Below are 22,035 nucleotides of genomic sequence, written 5' to 3' on the forward strand. Positions count from 1 at the left end.
CACCTTGTTATCTCAGATTCTCCAGCATCTGCAGTTCCTACTATCTCTGAAACAATATTTGCATGTTAAGCTGTTTTTGGTGTTAATGAATGCCTTTGCAGTACTCCAAGGAGCAACATGGTATTGTTTTCAAGCAATGTACTCAAAGCTGATACTAATAGGTTACTCAATAAATTGTCAGATTTATGCTCTGGCTTAGATTAGAAAAGATGGTGTTAAATTACAAACCAGTGGAGGTAGTTGATGGAGTAGCTCCAGTGGTCTTCAATGTGCCAGCAAAAGGAGGAGAAGCACATCCCCACATAAAGCCAAGGAATTTTCATCCCAGAGATGTCTGCGTTGATGTGAGTCAATACTGACTGCTCCAGAATTGGCATGTTGTTCAAGTTCCAACCGGAACTGGCATATTCCTTTGAAAAAAAATGCAAAAACCACATAGGTGAAACACAGCAGAGTCCAAGGAGAAACTGATCTGGGGCATAAGTAGGGAATGGCAAATAAGAAAATGAGTGCAAAAGGGGTAATGCAGTGGTGGGTGAGGCAGAGAGAGGGTGTTGAGAATTTTCAGGACAGAACAATTTTCACTAACTTCCATAAAGTGGAATTTAACTTTCGAAAGTTTATCTCTGTTGAGATGCAAGGAGACACAGGAGTGACAACACTCAAGTAAAATGGAAAACAAAAAGCTCTTTCTTCCTCAAAGCCTGCTGCAGACCTACTGCATATTTCACCTGGCCCAGTTTTACCAACACAGGGATTGTATACCAAAGAAATCTGTCTACTCAAACTAGAACAAAAAGGAATGATGATGCCACATGCAGGTTTTTAGGGGCTCACGTAATCGCACACCAGTTGTAGTCTGAAACAAAAGGCTCAAATTTTCACTGCTGCTCAGCAGTAGTTTTGGAGACGCTGCAGGTGAGTGCATTGTGGGTTCAGTGATACCATGATAACTGCACAACAATACATCAGACCAGCTCCACAATATGCTTCCTCCCTCATGTTTTTTGCAGAACTAATGCACAGTAGTGAGAGAAACTATCAGCAATGGCAGGTAATTAAAAAACACAACTTTGCCAGAGTCACAAAGACTGCTGTTTACCAGTGTTCCTTTGTGGGAATTCCCAGCGACAAACATTTCCAATCACCACAACCCTAAGGAGCTCTCAGTCAATTCTGTGGCTTCCCTGCTGCTCCTAATGCTTAGGCCTTAGTTGCACTTTCACTGGTCGTGCAGCAAGATTACCAGCTTCCCTTGCAGTGGACCACATGACCTACAGCTTCAGCCTTTGGAACTCACCCAGCAAATCTCCAGTACTTTGATAACAAATAAGAGACAATCCAACAGTGGCAGTCTCCTGCAAAATTCAGCTGGAAAGTGCACTAGTACATAGAAATCACTCATGACTCAGTTCCTATTAATCAGCAAAATTCAGCTTAACATGCTAGAGTGCCACAGATTAAGTCTCAGGCAACCAAGATCAACATCAAACACTTGAGGATTAAATTAGAGAAAAGATACAAAATAAGAAGCCCTTACCTCCTCTTCAGGCATTAGCCTTCTTTTGGTCTCTTTGACTGGGAATCCGCTACCAAATTCTTTTGAGGTAATGTCAGCACCATACTCCACAATAACATCCTCCTCAATGCTGCTCACAAGTCGCCAGAACTCCTTCTCCACTAGTTCTGTTGGGACCATCTGCCAGAGCAAGAAATACAACCAGTATTTATTGATGGACTAAAAATAATGCAAGAGTGGAGGGGTAGAGGGGCGGTTAGTGACGAAAGTAGTGCCAGGAGCAGTGGTGCTTAGTCGCTGGTATGGGGAATAACTAGCATAGAGTATGTAATGGTCTGAACAGGCTGGTACAATGTTCTGTTTTTGGCTGTCCTAAATACATTTGATAAAAAGGTGCCACATATAAAGACTATCACACAAGATAAGAGCTCACAGTCCTGAAAGTGATACAAGATTGACCAACAGGATCAGGATAAGTTGATTATCCTTAGGTTGGCAAACTGTACCTAGTAGACTACCATAGGGGATCAGTACTGGGTAAAGTCCTGGCTTGCAACTTGTGTGGATGAAAGAACCTTGTACTTTAGACAATTACAAGATCTCAGGCTCCTACATTTCTGGATCAATGGATCTGCCTCAAATTCATACTCGCTTATCATCGAGCACAACTCAAATCAGAAGTATATCTTGGGTGATTGCCCCCTCTGTGATGCATCTCAAGGGTCAGCACTCTGACTCCAGCTCTGATATGGAAACGCTGATGTTGAACTGGGGTGGACAAGGTCACAACACCAGGTTATAGTCCAACAGGTTGATTTGAAAACACAAGCTTTCAGAGCCTCAGTTCTTCTTCAGGTGTTAGAGAGGTAGTATCAGACACAGAATTTATAAGTAAAAGATCAAAGGTTCACACCATTGATGAGGATGTACCAAACAAACCCAAGATGCTGTTAAATCTTTAATGAGATAGAAGGTTTTAATCGATTAATACGTATATGCCCGAATTCCTTTCGTGTCATAGTACTGTGAGAACTAAAGGTCTCAATGTAAAGAAGGTGATATTTTAGGTCAGACAATGCACGTTAGGTATGAGGTCTTGTTTAGAATCTGTTTGTGTTTTAGTACATGCACACGCAGTCAAATATGGTGTTTTATAAATTCCTACTTTAGAAATAAAACCAGTGACTCCAAACTAAAACACAAAGATTCTAAACAAGGTCTCGCACCTAACATGCATTGTTTGACTTAAAATGTCACTTCTTCTTTATATTGATAAAACCTTTAGTTCTCTCAGGACTGTGACTTAAAAGGAATTCAGGCATTTACATATGCAGATCAATCAATTAAAACCTTCTAACTGATTCAAGATTAAAACAGCATCTTAGGTTTGTTCAATACATCCCCATCAATGGCGTAAACTTTTGATTTAAACCTGAAGAAGGACGGAGGCTCAGAGCTTGTGTTTTCAAATAAACCTGTTGGACAATCACCTGGTGTTGTGTGGCTCCTAACTCCAGCTCATCGAGCCAAGATGCCTTCAGCAGCAGACACTCCAAACACTGTTTGCTATCAACCAGAACAAATCCCATCAAAAATATATTAAGACAACAGCCTATACCCTAACTACAACTTATTTTAAGTTTTACTGTCTTAATTGTAAGGAGCTACTTCCAGATGCAACAAGGTTAGTCAAACTACTCAACTTTAAGCAAAACACACTGTTTTTATGTAGAGTTAAAATACGGACAAAATAAAAGAATTGGCTTAACTGTCAGTCTATCAAAATGCTAAACAAAATAATAGATATATTAACGACCACTAATTAACTACTCCAATGTAGTAACATCCCATAAACACATCTTGGCAATGGCAAATTCAGTAAAATAGATTGACTCACTTGCAATCTAGAAGCAGGAAGAGAACTCCAACGTTTAGCTTTTAACGAGAGAAATAACAGCTTTCACATCTAGCTTCAAGACCTCAGCAACTGCAAAAAACAAACTAAAATTCCTGGTTCTGTGGCAGCTTGACCCCACCCATTCAGGCTGCTTCTATTGTTTCAACTTTTCAAAAAAATCCCCAAGGCCTCTCAAGTTGTTTACTTTATTGGCTTTAAGCAGACCGCTCGCTACCTCGGTCTCAACACCTCCATATAAGAAAAGGACAAAATACATACTTATAGCCATAAATCACCATAAACGTCTTGCCTTCTCAGCCTTGCACAAGGCGTAGTGAGCTTCACTACCATGGGTTGTGTGACTTATAAATTTATAAAAAGCACCTGAACCTTTACACTTCCCTTTCAAATACAGTCCTCCTGATTCAAGCTTGCCTTTTTGGCCTCATTTGTGGCCATGATTACTTTGCAAATATTTGTTTGAGTTACACATCAACCACAAACCCAGGCCTGTGCCATGTCAGCCAGCGAATGTATTTTCTTTTTTCAAGACATGAGAACACGACATTTTCCCCACTACCTCTCATTCGCTACTCAAAGTCAAATTAATAGAGCGCTGTCAGTCCTGCAATATCAGAACATGTGACATACATCCCATGTTATGTTATTTTCTGCATACATGCGGTCATAGGGGCACCTAATCAATTGTTCAATTTCAAACACAAAAACAGAGATTGCTGGAAAAACTCAGAAGGTCTGGCAGCATCTGTGGAAAGTAAGTAGAGTTAACATTTAGGGTGTAGTTACCATTCTTCAGAGCTGGGCCCAAAACATTGACTCTGCTTACTCTCCACAGATGCTGCCAAACCTGCTGAGCTTTTCTAACAATTTTTGATTTTCAGCATCCACAGTTCTTTGCCTTTTTATTTAATTGTTCGAATTGTTTTGCATTAATGTGTAGCAACAATAACAACCCATCACACTAAATGTGAGCTCATGGCACCATGTTAATTACTAAGACAGCACATCCTGGAGAAATTAAGAATACATTTTCAAAGTACTCTAAATAAATAATAATTGTCAGCTATCATCGTCAAGTCCGAACAACATTATACAGAACTTAGCAGGTTTATTGTGGTAAGTTGAATAAAGGCAATCCACGAGTTCAACTGCTTCTATTATGTTTTAATCATTTGCCTCAAAGTGTATTATGCTCCATCCCAGCTAGCGACTAAACGTTTAGTTTTGCAAACCCCCCTTCAAAAGGGTCTGCAAACAGTCACAGCATTCCTAGTTCAAATAAGAATTAAATATTGGCTCCTGGCTCAGTTTCAGTTGTTATACAATTACAGCTTAAATTCAATGCAGTCACTATTTTCAACACCTAGCCCCATTAACCCCTCCTCACCATTACTCAAATATCCACCCCTTCCTTACTGCCCTTACCCACTTCCAACGTTCATTTCACTGGCCCCCACCTGGACCTTGAAAACCATCTGGGTCTCACCTGCACCCAACAGTAACTATCCTCCTCTTCTTCACTAGCGCCGTCCAATCCCTAACCGCAATCAGAGCTCCCCCACCTGCAGCCTCCACTCCAGTAACTCCTACATTAATTCTCAAAATTAAACAGGTTTTGTCATTATTTTAATGCCTTTTAATTGACTGTTTTAATTTTTCAACCATGCAGGAGTCAAAAGATGCACTGCTTCACATCACTAAACAGGAGCATATGGATTTAGGGCTGTCCTGTTTTTATAGAGAATCATAAATAATGTTTGGGTGATGTTCAGAGTAAAGCACTAGGAAGGAAAGGAAGAAGAAAACGTAAATGACTCGTTCAAGAGGCTATTTATCCCAAAATAACCTCAAGTAGTTAGGCCAGCATTTACTGCCCATTCCCAATGGCCCTCAAGAAGACAACAGTGATACAACTTCCCGAACTGCTAAAGCCATGGGAGGTAAAGGATATCCACAGTGCTGTTAGGAAGGAAGATCCATGATTTTGATTCTGACAGTCATGGAACTGTATATGGTCTGTAAAAATGTAAATATTAGTTCCAAGTCAGAATGATGAGCGACTTGGAGGGTGACTTGCAGGTGGAGGAGTTGGCACATCAGTTTCCTTCTTCCTTCCAGCTGGTAGAGGTCATGGGATTGGAAGGTGCTGTCCAAGAAGCTTTGGTGAGTTGCCCCAGTGCATCTTGTAGATGGTACACACTGCAATCATTCTGCATCGATGGAGGAGTGAGAAAAAAAAAAAAGTGTTTGAGGTGATCAATTGGATGCAAATCAAACAAATCTGGACAGCGTGGAAAATGTGCACATTCAGGCAAGTGACTTGCGCCTTGTAGATGGTGGCCAAGCTTTGGAGAGGCAAAAGAGGCAAGTTACTTGCCACAGAAATCCCTGCCTCTGACATGCTCACATTGCCACAATACCTATATGGCGGGTTCAGTTCAGTTTCTGGCTGACATCATGGATTGATGTGGAACAATGGATAGATTCTCTTTGTTAACGGTTATTGCCTGGCATGTGTATGGCATGAATACTTGCTACTTATTAGCCCAAACTGTCCAAGTCTTACTGCATATGGGCATCTGAGGAGTCATGAATGGTGATGAACATTGTGCAAAAATCAGCTAATATTGCTGTGTCTGATATTATAATGGAGGAATAGCAACATCTCCCTTTTTGCTGGCTCCGACTTCAAACAATGAAGAGCCCTCCACCGCCGCCGCCGCCCCCGCCCCGTGCCCACTAACAACAGCAACCCCCCACCTCCCCAACCAATTCCCATTGATTGCTGTCTTGCTTGGAGATCCTTGCTGCCACAGTCAAAATTATTCTACAAGCACTGCAGACATAACAAAAGATACTCACATGTACTGGCATGTTGAAGTAGTCAGACTTGAAATTATCTGCCATCTCACCAAAGCTTTGGAGTGTGTACTCCCTGACTGCCTGCTCAAAGCCAAATGCCTCAGGAGGTTTACTGCATGCCTATGTACACAGAGGACAGAGAAAAAGGAAAGATGAATGCTAAGGTTATAGGAAAATTCAAGCTCATTCCTGACATTATATTCTTATTTCCATTTGTACAAACAAGTACTTCATTCCTATAAACCAGCAACAGGTTTGGTAGTAGGAAAGCTTTACAAATGATAATTTGGGACAAACTGAACAGTCAATTAGACAACGACAGAATAAAGCTTATATGGATTTGTTAAAGACGAACTGTGTTTGAATAACTGTATTGAAATTTTTAACCAAGGAATAAATTTTGGATGAAGGTAGCACATTTAATCCAGAATATGTTATCAAACCTCTTTGGAAAATCAAAGTGCTATGTAAATCAGTTGGTCAACAAAGTTGAAACCAATGACAGAGGTAGGAGAGTAGTAGTTGTGAATGGCTGTTTTGAGCCTGAAGAAAGGGACACAATGAGGGGTTCCCCATATTGGTAATAGGGCAATGAAGGCAAAATGGAGATGCTGAAAATCTGAAACAAGCAAACAATATTGGAGAAACTTAGCAATATCTGTGGATAGAAAAAAATAGCTTCGAGTTAAGGCTGTTGCTTGCTTTTGATGTGAGATTTCAATACTCGCACAGATGACACCAAGTTTACACATATTGTGATTTGTCAGAAGGCTGGTGGAACGGGCCAGCAGTTGACATTTAATTTTGTGCATTGGCACATTTTAGTTGGAAGGAATGAGGCAAGGCAATAGGTAAAATTGAGTGTAGAAACTAGATTTGGGGATTCCTAACTTCTCTTCTAAAATGGTTAGCACTGCTGCCTCACAGCGCCAGGAGCCTGGGTTCGATTCCATCCTCAGACAACTGTCTGTGTGGATATGAGGAATGTTTGAGGACTATACTCATTGGAGTTTTAGAAGGAGAAGGAATCTAATTGAAACTTTCAGAATACTGAATGGCCTGGACAGAGTGGATGTTGGGAAGATGCTTCCATTGGTAGGAGAGACTAGGACCTGAGGGCACAGCCTCAGAGTAAAGGGAAGACCTTTTGGAACAGAGATAAGGAGAAACGTCTTCTGCCAGAGAGGGGTGAATCTATGGAATTCACTGCCACAGAAGGCTGTGGAGACCAGGTTATGGAGTACATTTAAGACTGAGATAGATAGGTTCTTGATTGTCAAGGGGATCAAGGGTCACGGGGAGGAAGTAGAAGAATGGGGTTAATAAATTTATCAGCCATGATTGAATGGCTGAGCGGCCTGATTTCTGCTCCTGTGTCTTATGGTCTTATAGAGTTTGCACATTCTCCCCGTGTCTGCATGGGTTTCCTCCCAGTCCAAAGATGTGCAGGCTAGGTGAATTAGCCATGCTAAATTGCCCAGTGTTCAGGGATGTGTAGATTAGGTGGGATGCTCCTAAGGTTGGTGTGGACTGGTTGGGCCAAAGGGCCTGTTTCCACACTGTAGGGATTTAATGAATAATTCCCTTAAGTAAATCTAACAAGATGCAACCACAAGTCCATGTTTTAACAAGTAATTAACTTCAGAATCCATCTTCTTCTAGACATGATGGGAACTAGACTAACCATGAGTCCATTTGCCTCTCTTCCTTGTTGAGATCAAGCCAAGGAGATGAAAAATGTGCTTCTAATTGCCAAAAGGCATTAAAAAAATCCTCGATATACTCCATGGCAAAAGTTTGGTACACACTTATGACCTTGGCAGGACCAAAAAAATGCTGCAACATATGTGCAACGAGAATATTACCTGTCATTTACCCCCCTCATACACATTCTTGACTTTTTCTTTTAAAAGCAGACAAACAGAAAATGGAATAAATCACACGACTGCTCTGCCATTCAAAATGTTTATGGCTGACCTTCAGCTTCAACTCCTTTCCCACCCACCCTCTACATCTCTCAGAAGTTCTACAGCAGGGAACTCAATTGAGGTGAATTACAAGAGCTCATATCACATGCCAAGATGCATGGTGCATTGGTAAGCATGTGGGACAGCATGAAGGAGCATTCACAGAACCACCTAGCACCTCTTACAAAGTGAGCCATGAACAGAAATTAAGGCACCCTGCTTTTTGCTGGAAATTATGAGTCTGTGTTGAAGCCATTCCTTTGTGCCCTGGAAGGACTGAGCACTGCTAGATCAACATGTCTGTAACCAGTGTCTCAGCTTCCACTACAGGACAAGCGAGGGGCTTCTTAACATCACACTGCTGCAGCAGAAACAAAAGGGTCCAAAAAAAAAAAAAAAAAAAAAAAAAAAAAAAAAAAAAAAACCCTGCAGTCCCTCTCAGCCAACGTCAGCAGCTTGCCAACAGGCACACTGCAGCCATTGAAGTAGCACTTGGCTGGGAGAATGAAGCCAAACAAGACTGCTCACACTCCAAGCAATACAAGATTCAGGAGCAGTTGTGTTTTTTTTGACATTGTTAATATGAAGGCAGGACAACATGACCAACTGTACGATTTCACTATTGGCCCTCCCTGGTTGCTTTTGACAATGGATATCTGGTTGGGGAATAGGGTGTATTACTTGGTATGGGGAGTTCCTTGTAACAGAATTGAAACTCTCAAGCTACTTTGCATGTGCCCAATTGGTGACTATTCCTCTTCGTCCTCAACCTGTGAAGTGGACAGCATCTGACTCATAGGGAATCTACCACCCAGCCGAATCCAGGCACCCCATTACCCCGCCTTGCATTCTTCAGAAGAGAACTGAGTTCCCTCTAATTGCAAAGAATACTTCTTCAAATGCTTACGAACTGTATTATAGTACCTGTTCCTCCAGGAGCAGCATAAAAACAGTTGGATGATCACCAACACAAGTTTGGTACAAAGGAATAGCACAAATCTGATAACCTGCCTCATGAGACACAGCCTCCCTAAGCACTACCATTGACTAAATGTGCTGTCCGAGTCATTCTCCCAAAACCGTACAAAACTCTGGTGCGGCTGCACTTGGAGTATTGCGTACAGTTCTGGTCACCGCATTATAGGAAGGATGTGGAAGCATTGGAAAGGGTGCAGAGGAGATTTACCAGGATGTTGCCTGGTATGGAGGGAAGGTCTTATGAGGAAAGGCTGAGGGACTTGAGGCTGTTTTCGTTAGAGAGAAGAAGGTTAAGAGGTGACTTAATAGAGACGTACAAGATGATCAGAGGATTAGATAGAGTGGACAGTGGGAGCCTTTTTCCTCGGATGGTGATGGCTAGCACGAGGGGACATAGCTTTAAATTGAGGGGTGATAGATATAGGATAGATGTTCTTTACTGTAGTAAGGGCGTGGAATGCCCTGCCTGCAAAAGTAGTAGACTCGCCAACTTTAAGGGCATTTAAATGGTCATTGGATAAACATATGGATGATAATGGAATAGTTTAGGTTAGATGGGCTTCAGATTGTTGCGCCGACCTGTGAAACCATCGAGGGCCGAAGGGCCTGTACTGCGCTGTAACGTTCTATGTTCTACGTTCTATAACATTTTGTAGCTAGCACCTTCTCCCCTCTACCTACAGGACTTTCCAGTATGCTGCCTCCTCTCCATGTCCTGAGCACGTTACACTTATAATAGCACGATAACAACTGCACCTGTATTGAAAAATCAGTCAGAGCCCTTCAGCCCACTAAATCTGCACTGACATCGAGACTAATCCCACTTTCTACCACGTGGCACGCAGTCTTGAATGTTCTGACATTTCAACTGCCAATCGATGAACTTTTAAAGGTGGTCAAGGTTTCCTACCTCTCTCTCTCTATTAACCCCTCCCACACCCCCACAGGCTGTGCATTCCAGGCTCCCACTACCTCTGGTGGAAAAAAAAAACACTTTCCTCAAATTCCCTCTAAACCTGCCTGTCCTTCACTTAATATTATACCTCCTCGTTGGTGAACTTTCAGCTAAGCTGCTTTCAATTCACCTTTTTATGCCTCTCAATCTTACAATCAGGTCATACCCTCAATCTTTTCTGCTCCAAAGAAAACAGCCCAAGCTTATTCAATCTCTTAGCTACAGTGATTTATCCCAGGCAACATCCTGAAAGTTTTCTGCACCCCCTTCAGTGCAGTCACATCCTTCCTTCTGTGTGGTGACCAGAACTGGGAACGGTACTCCAGTTGTGACCTAGGTCAAAAGTTCTGTACAGTTCAAACATGACATCCTTACTCTTATAATCTATTCCTCTACTGATAAAAGTGTCCTATATGCCTTTTCAACTTCCCTGTTAACCTGTCCTGCCATCTTCACCCCTATCACCCCACCTCTGTCCCTCCAAGCTTCCTACTATCCTGCCATCCACAGCCATCTTTCCTTGTCTTATTTCTTCTGAGGTGCATTACCTCATACTTAACAGGATGAAATTCCATCTGTCACTGATCTTCTCATCAAACCAATCCATCTATATTTTCTTGTAACCCACTACTTCCTCAATTAATAACCCAGCCAATCTTTGAGTCATCCAAAAACTTCCCACGTGCTTTTATATTCTTCAAACTTCCATGTGAAAATTTGTCAAGGGTTTTGCTGAAATCCATATAAGCTACATCAACTGCACCTGGTCACCTCAAAACAAAAAAAAAAGAAAAGAAAAGAAATGCATCGGGCATGGCCTCCATCCATAAAAAGTGATTTTGCTATCCCTGATCAAATCTGGTGTCTCTCGATGGAGATCAATTCACTCCAGTCATGAACAGTGGTTGACAATTGAACAGCTCACTGGAGAAGGCAGCTCCACAAACATCCCCATCTTTGGTGATAGAAGAGACCAACACAACAGTGCGAAAGAAAAGGCTGAAGCATTGGCAGCAATCTTCTGCCAGAATTACCAAGTGGATCACCCATCTCGGCCTCCTCCAGTGATCCCCTGCATCACAGATACTAGTCTTCAGCCAATTCGATTCACTCCATGTGACATCAAGAAACAATTGGAGGCACTGGACAGTGCAAAGGCTAGGGACCCTGACAACAGTACTGAAGACTTGTGCTCCAGAACATGCCACCTCCTAGTCAAGCTCTTCCAGTCCAGTTGCAACCTACCATCTACCCAACAATGTGGAAAATTGTCCAGGTACATCTTCTATATAAAAAGCAGGACAAGTCAAACCCAGCCAATTACCATCCCATCAGTCTGCTCTCATTCATCAGCAAAATAATGGAAGGTGCCATCACCAGGGCTGTCAAGCAATACCTGCTCAGCAATAACCAGCTCAGTTTCAACCAGTTTGGGTTTGCCCAGAAACAAACAAACAGTCAGCTCCTGACCTCATTACAGCTTGCTTCAAAGATAGACAAAACAACTGAATTCCAAAAGGTGCAGTGAGAGCGACAGCCCTTGACATTAAGGCTGCATTCGAGCCAGGGTGGCATCAAGGAGCCACAGCAAAACAGGAATCAATGGGTATCAGGAGACAAACTTTCTGCTGGTTGCAGTCATACCTAGCACAGAGGAAGACAGTCATGGTTGTTGGAGGTCATTCATCTCAGCACTAGGACATGTCTGCAGTTCTTCAGGGACAGTCCTAGGCACAATCATCTTCAGCTGTTTTACCATTGGCCTTCTCTCCAACATAAGGTCAGAAGTGGGGATTGATTCTTCAGAAGATGAGGGGTGAAACACAGCCTTGGAAGATAAAAATATCCTCCAAGACCCACAAGTCATCAGAGTCTGACAGAGATAGTAGGAACTGCAGATGCTGGAGAATCTGAGATAACAAAGTATAGAGCTGGATGAACACAGCAGGCCAAGCAGCATCAGAGGAACAGGAAGGCTGACGTTTCCGGCCTAGACCCTTCTTCAGCCATCAGAGTCTGATACATGTTTTTACAAAATAAATTGTATATGAAATCAAAGGCTTGGATATAAAACTCTGCAGTGCAAAATAGAAAAAGTTTATGCATCAAACCCCAATTATGCAATTTATCCATCACCCATTTTTCCAGCCATGGAAATGAATGTTTAGCATGTGGGAGAACTTCTATATGTTTTAAAGCTAGAAAAGTGGAAAAAACACACAATTTGCTGCACTTGTGATTTAGAAAATGTCCTAAATAACCAGTAAAGTAATAAAAATATGCAGTAAAACAGCTGCTCATCAGGATGAAGTCAATTCACGCAAAAATTACCATTACAAAAGTGGGCTGAGCTTACTTACAAGCAAGCTGAACTGGGCACTTCATCACTTCAATCCTCTGGCAACATGAAATAAAAACCACCAACATCTTACCTCTGCCACACACTTAGGGCATCTCCAATCTCCCTTGGGCACATCCATGAGGGGAGGAATGAGACAGAAAGTGTGGTAACTGTCATCACATCCATCACAGAGCAGTAAGCGGTCTTCATCATCCCCACGTGCACACACAAGGCAGACATACAGGTCAATCTGCAAGAGATAAACAAATCAATAAGGGAAAGTGCAAAGTATGAGCTCTCATGTTCGCTGCTAATTGAAACAACTCATACCTTTGCAGCTTTACAGACATTACTAACATTTCTGACTGTGATAGAATGGTCATAATCAATCAGCACAGAAGCAGACCCTTCGGTCCAACTGATCCACGTCAACCATTTTCCCAAACTAAACCAGTCCTGTTCGCCTGCATTTGACCTATATCCCTCCAAACTTTTCCTTTTCATGCATTTATCCAAGTGTATTTTAAAATGTTGTAACTGAACAATGACAATTCATACTTCGTAATACATGCAGTGGCACGTGGACAGAGTCTCACACAGAAAATGGCTTGACCATCATCATGGTCCAGGTATGACCATGTGCACTGACAATGCGACACTAGATTCCTTCACATAGCAAAGCTCCACAAACACCAGGAATCTGTTACTTGATGCTGAAATCACTGCAGCAGATACATGGAGACATCACCACTTGCAAGTCCCCATCCAAGCACATACTATCTTGACTTAGAATTATATCACCTTCCCTTCACTATCACTGGGTCAAAAGCCTAGAATTCCCTTCCAACAGCAAAGTGTCACTATATCCTGAGGACATCTGCAGTTGAAAAAGGCAGCTCATCACCGTACTCTCCAAGGCCACTAGGGACGGGCAATAAATGCTGACCAAGTCAGCAAGACCCACATCCCACAAATTTTTTTTTAAAAAGCTGCAGATGTTGTTACAAATCAAGCAGAGGAGCATGGGATACTAGCAGCTTGCTTGGTGTTCTCCATCTGTGAAGTCGACGAAGCCCGCATTCTCTCAAGCCCTACAATGTAGACCTATACAACATGAGCTAAGGAAAAGGCAGGACTATTTCTTCACCTCTCTTAGAAGAGCAAGGTCACAAACTCAGGGGTCTCCAAACAGTACTAATTCCATCAGCATACTCTAATTACTTAGTCAATGATGCCTGCCACTTATAGGTGATGGCCCTAACCTTTGCTGGGTCAGCCGAAATAAGAAAGATACATGAAGCATGCTCTATTGAAACATCAATTGGTTGGGCTATGTCTCAAATGTTTTCTGAAGGGATGTGTGTGTACCAAAATTAAGTGCTATAACTCAAAAAAAAAGTGAAAGCATGTCTGAGTGAGTTCAGATTTAAAACACAGTCTATTAGATGTGGAATCTAACATTTGTCAATAAAACAAGATGCAGTTGATCAGTCTTTTTTTGTAAATATCACAGTTAATTAGACTACACAACACTGGAAGTGAATAACTTAGGAGCAGCTTGAGCAAACTGGTCTGAAGACAAGGTTAACTGAAAACTGAAAGACAAGTCTCTTTCCTATGATATAACCCATGATAGATAGCCTACATAAGCTGGGTGTGAACGGACAAGACAGAAACAGGAACACAGAAAATAAAGCAGAAATAGGCCATTTGTGCCTTTGAGCCTGCATCACCATTCAATTGAATTGTGACTAATCATCCAACTCATACCTTGTTCCACTTTCTCCCTCTATCTTTGATCCCTTAATCCCCAACAATTACTTCTAACTCCTTGAAAACATTCAATGTTGTGGTCTCAACTATTTTCCATGGAAATGAATTATACAGGTTCACCATTCTCAGTGAAGAAACTTCTCATCTCAGTCCTAAATGGCTTACCCTACATCCTAAGACTGTGACCCCTCCTTCCTGTGTTTACCCTGTCTCAGCCTGTTTCTCAGAATCTAGAATCCCCCTCATTCTTCTAAACTCCCAATGGATCTATTCTTAACCAATCCAGTTTCTCTTCATACATCAGTCCTACCATCCCAGGAATCAGTCTGGTAAACCTTTGTTGCATCCTCCATAACTAGAACATCCTTCCGCAGATCAGTAGGAGACCAAAACTGTACACAAATATTCCAGGTGTGGTTTCAAGGCCCTGTACAACTGCAGCAAGATATCCTTACTCCTGTACTCGAATCCTCTCACTATGAAGGCGAACATACCACTGCCTCAAAATCCCTCTAGACCTCCTGCATATTCTTTCAGTGACTGGTGTATAAGGACACCCACGTCTTGTTGCACCTTACCCTTTCCCAAACTACTGCCATCCAGATAATAATCTGCTTTCCTGTTTTTGATGCCAAAGTGAATAACCTCATTTATCCACATTATACTTGATCTGCCATGCACTTTTCCAATCAGCTGGTCCAAATCACACTGCGCATTTGAATGAATGAATTAGTTTTATTGTCACACCCCTGTAAGCACCTTACAGCTCATCCTCCTACCCAGCTTTGTCATCTGCAAACTTGGAGATATCATATTTAGTTCCCACATCTATATCGTTAATATATATTGAATAGCTGGGGTCCAAGCACTGATCCCTGTGGTATCCCATGAGACACTGCCTGCTACTCAAAAAAAAACCTGTTCATTCTCTTCTTTGCTTCCTGCCTACCAACAGGTTCTCTAGCAAAGTCAGTTGTACACTATCCCTAATCTATGTGCTTTAATTATGCATGTATTATCTTTTGACTTTGTTAAAATCCTTCCGAAAGTGCAACTAAACATACAAATCTCCCCTTATCACCTTGATTACAGACATCCATGAAAAATTTCCAGTGGATTTGCCAAGCGATGCTGACTCAGTTCAATTCCCATCACTGTTTTCCTAAGTACACTGTCATTAAATGGACTTAGCATTTTCACTATCACCGATGTCAGACTAAACAGTTTATAATTCTGTGTTTTCTCTTTTTTAAAGTAGTGAGGTTACATTAGCCATTCTCCAATCCCTAGGAACTGTTCCAGAGTCGATAACATTTTGAAAAGTGACCATCAATGCATCCACTATTTCAAGAACCACTTCCTTAAGTACTCGGATGTAATTTATCAGGCCCTGGGGATTTATTAGCCTTTAAACTCAAATTCCCCAACATAATTTCCCTACTAATGGTCATTTCCTTCAGTCCGGTTCTCCTTTACCACACATTGTGTATTAAAATATGGAATCAAGAATTTTACTAGACAGAAGTAGACCATTCAACCCATCACACTTATCAGCTTTTGAAAGAGCTACCCAATAGTCCCAATCTCAAACCCTATCTCCATAGCCCTATAAATTCATTACTTCCAAATATTTTTCAACTCTCTTTAGAAATCTACTGTGGAATTTGCCTCTCCCAGGCAGTGCATTCCAACTTGAAATTGCTCATTTCACTTAGCTCTCTTGCTGAATTTTGAAATTGTGAACCCTAGTTACTAATATAACAACTAATGAAAACAGAATATCCTTTTTTACCTTTTCAAAGTTCCTCATAATTTTGAACACCTCAATGGAGGTTGCCTCTCCAAGGACAGCATAGAATCACAGAATTCCCTCAGTGTGAAAGCAGGCCATTCGGCCAATTGGGCTCACACCACCCCTCTGAAGAGCACTCTCACCCAGGCCCACCCCACCCTGTAACCCTGCACTTCCCATAGCTAATCCACCTAGCCTGCACATCCCTGGACACTACGGGCAATTTAGAATGGCCAGTCTACCTAATCTGCACATCTTTGGATTGTGGGAAGAAACCAGAGCACCTGGAGGAAACCCACACAGACACGGGGAGAATATGCAAACTCCATACAAATAGTCGCCCAAGGGTGGAATCGAACCTAGGTCACTGGCGCTGTGAAGCAGCAGTGCTAACCACTGAGGAATAGCATCACTTCCTTGCTTTTATGCTCTCTGCCACTATTTATAAACCCAAAGATCCTAAAAGCCCTCAAAACTGTTTCAACTTTCCTGGCCACCTTCAGAGAATTATACACTTGAACTCCAGAGTCTCTCAACTCCGGTCCTCCCTTCAAAGTTGTACCATTGAACCTGTATTGTCTCTCCACATTTCTCCTACCAAAATGCATTACCTCACATTTCTCTTCATTGAAATTCATCTCCCGGATGTCTGTTCATTTGGCAACTTTACTATTTAAAGGTCTGGATTCTCTTTCACATTAGTCGTCAACATCTTCTCATTCTCCTTCCACCCACTCACCACCCCCCATTACAGAGTAGTTTTTACTTCCCCGTTGAACTTTCTACATTCAACTTGGTTCTCACTTATGTTATCCACCAGACATGTGTCACAAACATCTTTCCTCTGTTTTATTGTATGCTATCATGCAGGGAGCTCAGGCTTTGGCTATCCCACTTGCCTCCTAAAGGAAATGTACCTAGATGGCACTGAAATTCTCCACTCTATAAAAACAGTTCGCTGTTCAATTGCAGTTATACTTGCCATTCTTTGATACCAATTTACTGAGGCAGATCAGTTCACAAACCAGTAAAATTAGCTTAAATATTTTTACTCAAGATCAGTTGAGAAAGAACACGGATCACCCATATCATATCAGCTTGTAATGTTTTCCTATTAACACTTGATCCACTTGATTTTGCAGAACCAACAGTGCCCTGTAGCATGTTCAACAAGAAAAATGTGATCAAGCAAAGTCTCCTGAACACACACCTGCTGTTTGTCATTTATATAAACAATTTGGATGAGAATAAAGGAGGCATGGTTAATAAGTTTGTAGATGACACCAAAATTGGTGATATAATGGTTACCTAAAAGTACAACGGGATCTTGATTGGCTGAGCCAATGGTCTGACAAGTGGCAGACGGGGTTTAGTTTAGACAACCGCAGATGTTGCACTTTGGTAAAACAAACAAGGGCAGGACTTACCCAGTTAAATGGTAAAGCCTGGGGGAAATGTCAAACAGAGAGGCCTAGGGGTCAAGTGCATTGTTCCTTCAAAGTGGCGTCACAGGGAATCAGGATGGTGAAGGCAAGCACGTCAAACACCGCCTTTAACTCGGTCACAGCATTGAGTACAAGAGTTGGGACATCATGTTGCAGCTGTACAGCAATTGGTGAGGCCACCTTTGGGGTACTGTGTACAGCCCTGCTACAGGAAGGATATTATTATTATTTGAAAGAGTGCAGACAAAATTTACAAGGATGTTATCAGGATTAGAGGGTTTAAGTGATAAGGAAAGGCTGGGGCTTGTTTTCCCCCTGGAGTATTGGAGGCCGAGGGGTGACCTTATAGGGGGTTTTTAAAATCATGAGTGGCATAGGTAAGGTGAATGGCCATAAGGTCTTTTCCCGAAGGGTGGGGCATTCTAATGTAGAGGGATGAGATAACAAGGTGTAGAGCTGGATGAACACAGCAGGCCAAGCAGCACCAGAGGAGCAGGAAGGCTGACGTTTTGGGCCTAGACCCATCTTCATGTCAGCCTTCCTGCTCCTCTGATGCTGCTTGGCCTGCTGTGTTCATCCAGCTCTACACCTTGTTATCTCAGATTCTCTAGCATCTGCAGTTCCTACCAGCTCTGAACTAATCTAGGAGGGCATAGTTTTAAGGTTGAGAGGGGGAAGATTTAAAAAAGGGAGCTGAGGGGCAATCTTTTCACACATCGGATGGTGTGTATATGGAATAAACTGCCAGAAGAAGTGGTAGATGCAAGTACAGTTACAACATTTTAAAAAAATATTTGGACAGCTACATGATTAGGAAAGGTTCTGAGGGATATGGGACCTGTTCAGTTTGGGATACTTGGCCAGAATGAACAAGTGGGACTTAAGGGTCTGTTTCTGTGCTGTATGACTCTATATAAAAAAAAAAAAAAAAAAAAAAAAAAAAAAAACTTTCCCCATTTTGTCCTGGACCTGATTCCTTTCCCAATCTAGATTAGAATATGAAGTGTCCCATGATCACTGTTCTTACACCTCTTTAGCTTGCATAATCATATAAAGTGACGGTAGTAGAGTGTGGCTGCTTATATTTTTTTATTTGATTTATTGTTGTCACATGTACCGAGACACAGTGAAAAGTGTTCTTGTGTGCTCTACAGGCAGATCGTACCAAACTGCATGATGGCAAGAGAACAGACTGCAAAATAGTGTTATAGCCACACAGAAGGTGCCGAGTGAGAGATCAACATTAACATTTGAGCGGTCCATTCAAAAGTGAGATAACAGCAGGGAAGAAGCTGTTCTTGAATCTGTTCACGTGTATGCAGACTTTTATATCTTCTGCCCTATGGAAGAGAGGGGAAGAGCTTAGGAGGGGTCTTTTATTATTCAAATCTAATGAGAAAGGGTTGAGCAATGCTGAAGATGAAGAACTGAAAGCAACACAATTATCACAACAAAACCTCCCATTTACAGGGTCCAGAGAGAAAAAGAAAAAGGAAATTCGAAACAAAAACTGCATTTATTTTAGATACATCAAGTCAATAAAACACATCATGCAGCAGCCTAACTGAACTTACAAAGTTAACTGCCAGGGCTCCTTTCCGCTGTCTCATTTGCATACGAGGTAATTGCATCTCTGCATTCTTCTTGTGCCCTGTTGATCGCAGAGTCACAGAAAACTCTTCATCTGACAAGAAAACGAGCCCAATAATTGAGTAAAATATCTTCATCCAACACACAAAGTAGCAGCAGAAAAAGCAGTAGACAACCATTCGACCTCTCAATCTTATTCTGTCATTCAATAAAGTCACGGCAAACGTGTTTGCATTTCAAATTCTACATGTCCATTTACCTCACTCCTGATAACCTTTGACTCCCTTGCTCAACTAGCTCTGCCTTAAAATATTCAATGACCAACTGAGCACAAAAGATGTGGACGACAAGTTTCTGGAGTGTGCTAGGGATGCCATTCCAAAGCAGTATGTTGAAGAGCCAACTAGAAGACATGCTATTTTAGATCTAGTTTCACACAATTAAAAACGGCTAATTAACAATCTTGTTGTAAAAGAATCTACAGGACCCAAAAGCATGAATGATTGATTAAAGAACACACAACAGGATCTCACTTAACATGGTTGCACTCCTGAAAGAGTAACGTTAAAGCACATCAGATTTTCCAAATGTGAAAAAACTGTAATTAAGTTCTGTCAGAATTTTAAAATCGGTGAAAACAAAAGTTAAAATGCATTATATTGCTAAATCCCCAGCTTTGCAAGTGAAATAACTTTAAAAATAAAAACAAATTCAGAATCAAAGGGAACTCTGACTTTATTTACCTCCAGCTCTCCATAACACTTAACTGGTTCTAACACCCCAACTTTCTGCCACCAACTACACCTTCTCACCACCGGTCTCAACCAGCTCCCTGACTTGCTGATTGTCCCACTGCTCTCCGACCTACCTCCAGTATTTTAATTTGCAACAAATCCCATTCATCACGGACATTGGATCCCATGTGCAGTAGGGCCACTATTTTGAATCTTGCTATCTCCCAATCTCTGGAACTGAAAACTTATCTTCAATCACAGTGTCTTCATTTTTTCCAGATTAAACTGCTGCACCAGATCTCTTGGGCTGACCACAGCAGGGATTCTGAAATGTTCTCCTTAAACCCCTTCACCTCAGCTTCTTCCTTTACGGCAGTCCTTAAAACCTGCCCCTTGGGCCAATCTATTGATCATCTGCACTGATATTTCCATGCAGCTCAGTGCCATGTTATGTAACACCTCAGCAAAGTGCACTGCTTGATTTTATTATATTAAAAAGGTGTTATGTAAACAAGTTGGCCAGGGTGTTGGAGAGTGGGAGGGTGGAGGTCACGGTGGCCAGGCAGGGGCTGGTCAGGATGGGCAACAGTGCCTTTTCATGAGATGGGAAGTGGTTGGTTGTGAACCAGGGCAGTACATTAGGTTCCTCAAACAAAAGGCCCTAAGACCTAGGAGCCCATCGAGTCTGCTCCACCATTCAATCATAGCTGATAAGTTTCTCAACCCCATTCTCCTGCTTTCTCCGTATAACCCTTGATCCCTTCATACATCAAGATGGCGGCAGTGGAGTAGGCAGTGTTCAGGCTCCTCAGCCCAGAGCTGATCAATCCATCCACTTGTATCACCCTTCTTTTTTTCTCCACTCTTTATTTTCTAAGATTTTAAAAAGTGATTTTTTTTTTCCTGATCAGAAAACTTACCTCGGAGCTAGCCAGGGACCCAGTGTGGCCAAGGGTCAGGGAGGGCTGGAGGCATGTAGCAGCGCAGAGCAGAGAGGGCTGCAGCGGAGCAGAGAGGGGACAGCTGTTGGACTGAGGTCTGACATTGGTAGTCAGCAACTTGCAAGGCTGGTCAAACCATGAGTGGAAGCTCCTGCACTGAACTACCGCAATGTAACGTTTATCTGTAATCTGTTTATCTGACTATAATGTTTATCCTTTTAACTATGTCTTATTTCTAACTTATACTATGTATCACTATAAGGTATTGCAACTTTTCTTTTTATTCCTCTTTGTATCTAAGATTTGTACCGAGGTACTTTGTACCCGAGATGCAACCATGAGAGGCGACATTATAAACTTTTCACTGTATTCGTGTACTTCTGTACTTAAGTACACATGACAATAAAGCATATTCCGTTGTGAATCCAACAAGGGATCAGGCTATTTGTTAGGAGGCAAAAAAGTTATTGCAGAATAAATGATGCCCAAGACAATAGTCAGTAACATTTAACATCTCAATCAAGAAACATGGGTCAGAAACAACTGCTAAACTTAAATAAGGGCAATCACATGTAATTGAGGGCCAAGTCAGTTGGAATGGACTAGGAAAATAATTTAGCAGAAAAGACTGCTGAGGAACAAAAAACAGTAGATGTTTTAACAAAAAATAGTTCATGACTCACTGCAAAGACATATCCTAGTGACGAAGGAGGATTCTAGGAAGGGGCTAAATCAAACATGGTTAACCAAAGAAGTTAAGGATAGTATCAAATTGGAAGAAAAACATAATGCGGCAAGGATTCATAGCAAATCAGAGAATCAGTGAAAGTCTTAAAATCCAAAACGCAATTTTAAAAAGGGATGAACATAAGCTGTTACGTAAGACTAGCAAGTAACATAACAAAAAAGACGGTAAGAGTTTCTTAGATAACAAGGTGTAGAGCTGGATGAACGCAGCAGGCCAAGCAGCACCATAGGAGCAGGAAAGCTGACGTTTCAGGCCGAGACCCTCCTTCAGAAATGGGAGAGGGGAAGGGGGTTCCGAAATAAATAGGGAGAGAGGGGGAGGCGGATAGAAGATGGATAGAGGAGAAGATAGGTGGAGAGGAGACAGTAAAGGAGAGTGTAGGTGGGGAGGTAGGGAGGAGATCGGTCACTCCGGGGAGGACGGACAGGTCAAGGGGGCGGGATGAGATTAGTAGGTAGGAGATGGGGGTGGG

General features: G+C 41.9%; 1 protein-coding gene across 1 annotated transcript in view; it reads right to left on the reverse strand.

The window, feature by feature from the left end:
• Positions 1-22,035, reverse strand: part of kdm5a (lysine (K)-specific demethylase 5A) — a 197,881-nt gene that overhangs the window by 136,430 nt on the left and 39,416 nt on the right. The window contains exons 6-10 of the mRNA XM_048607799.1: positions 19,125-19,271; positions 12,632-12,790; positions 6,300-6,419; positions 1,541-1,699; positions 229-410 (exon numbers count right to left, since the gene is read on the reverse strand). Coding sequence (XP_048463756.1) covers positions 229-410; positions 1,541-1,699; positions 6,300-6,419; positions 12,632-12,790; positions 19,125-19,271 — 767 coding nt within the window. The remainder of the gene's footprint in view (positions 1-228; positions 411-1,540; positions 1,700-6,299; positions 6,420-12,631; positions 12,791-19,124; positions 19,272-22,035) is intronic.

This window comes from Rhincodon typus, chromosome 18, assembly GCF_021869965.1.
Source record: "Rhincodon typus isolate 14 chromosome 18, sRhiTyp1.1, whole genome shotgun sequence".
In the NCBI taxonomy this organism is placed as follows: Eukaryota; Metazoa; Chordata; class Chondrichthyes; order Orectolobiformes; family Rhincodontidae; genus Rhincodon; species Rhincodon typus.